The following is a 7,500-nucleotide window of genomic DNA, read 5'->3' on the forward strand; positions in this document are numbered from 1 at the left end:
TATTTGCACCCCTGTGCATTTATTCTGGCATATTGATCACGCAATGTAATAATAATAAAAAAAAACAAGCAACATGTGTAATAGACACTCTGAATAAGGTATGCTGTTTGCATCAATGTATAGTTAGAAGTGGATGCTATTCGTACCCTGGTGTATATAGTACTGTATGCTATTTACACCCTGGTGCATGAACTAGCTAATTGTTGCAATCAAAACTTCTGTTTGAGAACCGATTTCTTGTTCAAATTGCGCGCCTTCTCTCCAGAGACGTTGGTACACAGCAAAACACATCACACAGGAATCGAACCCCGGTCTCCCACATGCTAACCCATGTCTGTGATCACTGCATTGTCTTCTTCCACGAGTACATTGCATTTGCAGGTAAACTTATAGTTTATAGGCCTGAACGTCATATTCACGAAATTTCTGTTAACTAACAAACTGACAGTTGTATGTGTTCACTGAACCAAGATTATGAAAATAAAACACAACTTTTCAATCTAAAACTTAATCTGAATAGATATTAGTGCCGAAACCTTTCAGAATTCCTCACTTTTTGCTGACGAAAAAACGAATGTCCGCCATGTTTTTTGTGTACGTGAGCAACGCCTTTTTGTTGTTATGTCACAGGGTGTGAATAGCTCAGCTGTGTGGCCAAGGCTATTCATACCAGGGGTGTAAATAGACACTCCGGAACAAGAATGAAGAAGCAGAGGTATAACCATGTAATTATCTAAGTGTAATTATCTATGAAGGAAACATGGCACAATATCGGCACTTTGTACTCTAAACGAGCTATTTCGATCCCATATATATTTTTATGTTCCTTCTAGCTATCCCACATACCAGTATGTCCAATGAAAGTGTCCAAAAAATGTTTCATCTTTTCCTCATATCTTCATGTTTATATGTTGTGGATACATCAAATATTGGCACAACGTTAGAAAAGCATTGTATTTGCAGACAAAATGCTGGTTGCTGACATGTGGGTACACAAAACAAATGTATAATACCCTCAACACCACTTTTTTTGCACGTTGTTTTGAATCTATGGCCTTACATGAAATCAGTGGGCATGCTGCACAGTTCTTTAATGGTCCAGTTGTATAGAGAACATGTCTGTCTCTCATCCTACCAAGATTGGTCAGGCTAGGAATAATATTTTTTAAGATATTAATGGCTAAACATTGCTTTGTAAGAATGTAAACATTGTAAACATTCAAAGGGTAAAGAAAATATGAAAACATTGTAACCTAAACATTATGCAGACAAACTTTGAGCAGATTCTAGAATCTTCTTGGATTTTATCTGTTTTGACACACATAATGTCCCTTGTGTGACTACTTTTGACCAAAAATGTGGAACAGTGTTAGTAAATAGTTTTTATTGAAACTACTGTCTCAATGTCTCTTTTCTCTGTGTTTCTGTAGGTGTGTGAACGACGGTGTGTGAGTGTGAGTGAGCCGGTGTGTGTGTGTGTGTGTCTGTGTGTGATTGTGCGTGTGTGTGATTGTGCGTGTGTGTGTATGAGTGTGTGTTTCCGGATCCCTCTCCACTCATGGATGACTCGGAGTTGCACATCTTCAACGTGCCTTTCAGCAAGGTGCTGCTTCTTGGCGCCATCGCTGCAGCGACTGCCTTCGTAGTGACCATCCTCATCGTGCTGGTGTGTGTGGGATGCCAAAGGTGACCGCTGCTAAACAGCCATTTCTCTGTCTCCCCTTTACTCACATTCATTCACTCATGTAGTGGTTGCTGTCATGCTACTGGAATAATTAGCACCAATACTACAAGGGTAATGAGGTCCCTCTACAAACCATACAGCAGACTTTGTTTTTCACTTGTAGATTGTTTCTGATTAAAACATCCACCAAGTGACTAAATGTAAATGTAAATGTGATTTGAATGTATGAATGACAGTCATAGTACATGACAGTCACATCATTTGATGATGTACAGAATCTCCATTTGCATTTAAACACCCTCCTTGTACACCACACTCTCCCTTTCGTTGCTGTTGTTCAACTCTCATTCTGTCTCTCATTTTCCCTGAATGAATGAGTGAGTGAGTGAGTGAATGGATGGATGGTGGTGGTGGTGGTGGAGTGATGTAATGAATGCTAATATCAGCATTCATCAGGTGAAATGGTCCCTCAGGAGTTGATCTCCATGTAGGAATGTGCTTCCCCCCTCCACGGAGACGATTCCCTCTCTCCGATGTACTGCCCCAAAAGCATCTGTTGCTAGGCGATGTAAACAATGAAATGGCCCTTGAGGTGGGTCTGTTCTCGCTAATGGCGGCGTGTGCAATTTGCTGTGTGGAGACAGTTTCCAGCGTGTATAAAAATTGCAACAGTGTTTCTGTACGAAAGTCTCGTCGTCATTGTGTGTGTGTGTGCTGATTGGAGTTGTTTAGTCTTGGGGATTTCTGTGTTTGTGCGACGTGTGCTCTCAAACAATAGGGCGTCCTGCTCGGCCATCAGAATCAGTTGACATTAGTCTGAGCAGTGACCTCCTCAGGAAGACATGTTTTGTAGAGGAGAAAAAAAAAGGCAACACATTTCATTTTAATGGAAAAGACTGGTGTCCATCTGTCTCCGCTAAATTTGTGAGGCTGTGTCCTCCTGGGCGTTTCAGGAGAAGAGGCATTGCTGCCTCCCACCCGCTAAGTTATTTTGGTACTTAGTTATTCTTTCTCTCTCTCTTTCTCTCTCACTCCTCTCTCTCTCTCTCTCTCCCTCTCTCTTTTCTCTGTGATGACACCTGCCAGGCGGCCAGGCTGGAATCTCCCTAAAAACGAGGTGGTGAGATAGAGCGATAGATAAAGAAAGAGGGATGAAGAGAGAGAGACAGAGAGAGATATCTCGTGCCTGGTCTCCATCTCTCTGTTCGTAGGGGGAGGAGGAGGAGGAAGAGGAGGGTTGTGTGCGATAGATGGTGTGAGGGGAAAGATGAGCTGAGGGGGGAAAACCGAGTGTGAAAGTGTGTGTGATGAAAACCCTGCCAGTGGTGTGTGGCGAACCGGGGAGGTGGTAATTGCTGTCACACCTGGTGTCGGGATGGAGGAGGCGCGGCGTGAGATTGGTGGGGTTTTTTTTATTTATTTATTTTAGGGTGGTAGTGCAACAGTGGCAACTTGGGATTGGCCATTTCGAATTCACACACCCCGCCCGCTCAGTGCCTTACTTACATCACACGTGCGACACCGTTTCTCCGTCTCCCATAGTTACCATGTTCCCATGGCATCCGCAGTGTTGCAGCCTGACCCTAGTAACCTAAGAGAAGAGCCAAAATGTACTTTGGAGATTTCTCCATCTCCATCTGTTGAAGGCACTAGCAACCATGCCAACACATTACTGTAGTAATAACAATTCTATCTGTGTGTATAAGTGTTGAAGCCTAACACAGTCACAGTAATAGTACTATGCAGTATGTGCAGTATCTGTAAACAGTAATAGTAATATGCAGTATGTGCAGTATCTGTAAACAGTAATAGTAATATGCAGTATGTGCAGTATCTGTAAACAGTAATAGTAATATGCAGTATGTGCAGTATCTGTAAACAGTAATAGTAATATGCAGTATGTGCAGTATCTGTAAACAGTAATAGTAATATGCAGTATGTTTGCATATTAGCTCAGTATTTACATGCCCATGTTTGGATGTGTTGTACACAGGGATAACCGCTATGACTTATCTGTCCTAGGAAAGGCAAAATAAAATACTCCCCCCACCAATGGGACAAAGCTGAAAAATGTGGAAGCGGTGAGTTCTATTCATCCTTTGTGATTCCATCCTCAGTGCAGACATGTCTGAACGCAATGCATGTTTACTATGATCTGACATTCATTCACACACACACACACACACACACACACACACACACACACACACACACACACGCGCACACACACACACACACACACACACACACACACACAGACTATGATCCTATTTTTATATGTGTATATGTTGTGTGGCGGCTGCAGTTAAAGCAATGGTAGTGAACTGAATTGAATATGTCTCCTTGTTTACTGACATGACATGACACGGTCGCGCTCTGTCCACTCTGCTCTGGGCCGTGGGCTGAATGTGTGGTGGTGGTTGTGGCCGAATGTGTGACCTTGTCAGAGCGCACTGAGGCAGTCCAAACTGAACTCCATGAGTAAGTCTGACACAGGGCTGCACGAGATGAACCGGCTGCCCTGCAATGGCAATGGTGAGTGACATCAGACAGTGCCCCCTCACAAACACACACACACACACACACACACAGACAGACACACACACACACAGACAGACACACACACACTCTCTCTCTCTCTCTCACACACACACACACACACACACACACACACACAGACACACACACACACACACACACACACACACACACACACACACACACAGACACACATACACACTCTCTCTCTCTCTCTCTCACACACACACACACACACACACACACACACACACACACACCACTCCCCTGCTGTAGGCTGACATGAGGCTCGCAGGGTGAGAGGAGATTCAAATTTTTTTGATTCATTCATTAGAGTTTTATGAGGAAAGAACTCACACATGCATGCGCACACACACACACACACAGAGAGAGAGAGAGATAGACACACACTCAAATATACCCAGAGTCACACCCATACACACAAACACACATACAAGTCTCGTACACACACTGTCACTTACACATCTACAAACATGACCTGTAGTGGCTTTCTAATAGTCAGACACGCTCATGCACACACGTACAAATGCATGTATAGTCTTACATTCATTCACACACACACACACACACACACACACACACACACACACGTACACACGCACATGCACACACACACACACGTACACACGCACACACACACACACACACACGTACACACACACACACACGTACACACACACACACACACACACACACACACACACACACACACAGATGTGCGTGCTTGGGCTGGTGTCTCCTGAGCCTGCATTTTCTCCTTGACTGCGCTAGTGGCAGTAGCTGTAACAGGGGAAGCTGGAGGGAGCTGGTTATGTCACCACTTCAGCACTCGCTGTACCCCTGCTCTCACACACACAGACACACACACACACACACACACACACACACACACACACACACACACACACACACACACACACACAGACACACACACACACACACACACACACACACACACACACACACACACACACACACACACACATATACATACACACACACATATACATACACATACACATACACATACACATACACATACACATACACACACAGATACATACACACACAGACACAGATACCCACACACTCATTCAGATATGCACACACTCATATGCATACTCACTTGCATACATGCTCATACTCACACACACACACACACACACACACACACACACATACACATACACATACACACACAGATACATACACACACAGACACAGATACCCACACACTCATTCAGATATGCACACACTCATATGCATACTCACTTGCATACATGCTCATACTCACACACACACACACACACACACACACACACACACACATACGTACATGCTCAAATAAACTCATGCACATGCACACCCACGCATGCACTTACACTCGTGCTCACATAAAAACGCCCACACCCACACACCCCCCCTATCTGCACAAACACACACACACACACACACACACACACACACACACACAGTGCACCACTTGTGTGCTCCTCAACACTCCCCAAGCGCACTGACGATACGTGCAGTTGTGCAGAGTCTTTTTTTAGCCACCAGCCATGTACTTTGAGGCTATTTAAAGCAACACCTCAGTTTAAATTTATCTTTGTTACATGTTACGGGGTTTTGTGCTCGCAGCCAAAAGAGTCTCTGATTTATCTGTTTTCGTTCTCTACAATAGCTTTTGTTCCTCAGCCTCCCTCTTGAAAAATGATAGCACCTCTTGGGAGGTGAGGGTAGAAAATGTATTGTATGCATGCATATGGAATACAGGTTAGGAGTCCGCCTGTACAGTATAGTATAGTAGATATTAACATTTGTCCATTAATTCCACTGTGATTTCCATAAATATTCACACCTTTTTTGCACTCATCTAATAAATTCTGGTTTTTGCTGTCTTCTGCACACACTCACACTCACACATGTGCTTATATACAAACACAAACACATGCACACACACACATATATGCACACACAAATGCACATACTCGGACATATTCATACATACACACAATCATATACATATTCAAACACACACACATACACATGCCTACTCACACACTTGCCCACACAAATGCACACACACACACACACACACACACACACACACACACACGCACACTAACATATAAACACACACAAATTAATAATATTCACATATGCCAAAAAACACACACACACACACACACACACACACACACACACACACAGGTGCTCCCAAGAGTCGCCCGGCCAGCATGGACCTGCTCCTCCTGCACTGCCGGCGCTCGGCGTCCGACCTGCGCAACTCCTCGCTGCCCCGCCAGCTGCCCCAGGTGCCCGACGGCGACTCCGAGCACACCTACTCCCAGGTGGGCCCCCGCGCCTCGCCCGCCCCCGCCACTGCCCCTGCCCGCTGCCTGGAGCCGGACGACGGCCTCTACGAGAGCGTGGGGGTGGGGGCGCGTCACGGCGGAGGAGGAGGAGGAGGAGGAGGAGGAGGAGGCCTGGAGCCGGGTGTACCGCCGGCGCCACCGCCCACGTCCGCCAACACCCCGGCCCAGCAGCGGGCCACCTCCGCTTCCGCCGCCGCCGCCGCCGCGGCAACCCACGTGGCCCAGCACAGCCCTGGAACACCCCGCAGCAGCTGCAGCAGCAACAGCACAGCCGGGGGGGCTGCTGGGAACGGGAAGGGCTCGGGGCACGACCTCGTCACGGCCGAGTACGCCACCATACGGAAGGTCCGCAGGGCTGACCGGGGGAACCGGAGGGAGAACGGAACCGGGCTGGCCGACACGGAGGCAGCACATCACAGCCAGGAGGGCAGCAGGAGTGTGTTCAACCTGCAGTCCTTCCCTAAGGTGCGTGTGACTCTTACACCTCCTGCTGCTCACTCAGTGCAAGTGCATGTAGTGTAGCAGAGAATAATGATGTTTGTTAATAATATTGTGATATACTGCTTTAGAAAGTGGCAAAGTCTATTGCTTTAATTATTATCTCACTCATATGTTTTTTTAAATATATATTTTTTAGTTTAGTTATCCACACACTTTTACTGAGTCCTTTAGTTCTTGCATTTGACCACAAGGAGGAGTCAAAAGCTATGAATTGCAGCATTTTTGTCCCAGGCTCGGTATCCCACGTTGATGGATTTTAAGCAGGAATGGCTGCAGGCAGAAGCTAATCTACATCTAAACAACCCTCTAAAGCCCAGCTAATGTGTGTCTACAAGCCTTATCTCAACCATAGCGCAAGAGGCATCTCCAGTGTTTTTGGCA

At 45.8% G+C, this 7,500-nt stretch overlaps 1 protein-coding gene across 3 annotated transcripts in view; it reads left to right on the forward strand.

Annotated features, from left to right (window-relative positions):
* The window catches only part of LOC121713649 (neurogenic locus Notch protein), a 47,039-nt gene that overhangs the window by 23,225 nt on the left and 16,314 nt on the right, over nt 1–7,500 (forward strand). Inside the window, exons 2-5 of one of the 3 annotated variants that reach the window (XM_042098440.1) lie at nt 1,431–1,686; nt 3,707–3,765; nt 4,132–4,219; nt 6,455–7,083. In XM_042098440.1, coding sequence (XP_041954374.1) covers nt 4,162–4,219; nt 6,455–7,083 — 687 coding nt within the window. In that variant the 5' untranslated portion in view covers nt 1,431–1,686; nt 3,707–3,765; nt 4,132–4,161. The other 2 variants (XM_042098441.1, XM_042098442.1) reach the window with 2 other exon arrangements.

The sequence above is a fragment of the Alosa sapidissima genome, chromosome 7 (genome assembly GCF_018492685.1).
Source record: "Alosa sapidissima isolate fAloSap1 chromosome 7, fAloSap1.pri, whole genome shotgun sequence".
Taxonomy (NCBI): domain Eukaryota; kingdom Metazoa; phylum Chordata; class Actinopteri; order Clupeiformes; family Clupeidae; genus Alosa; species Alosa sapidissima.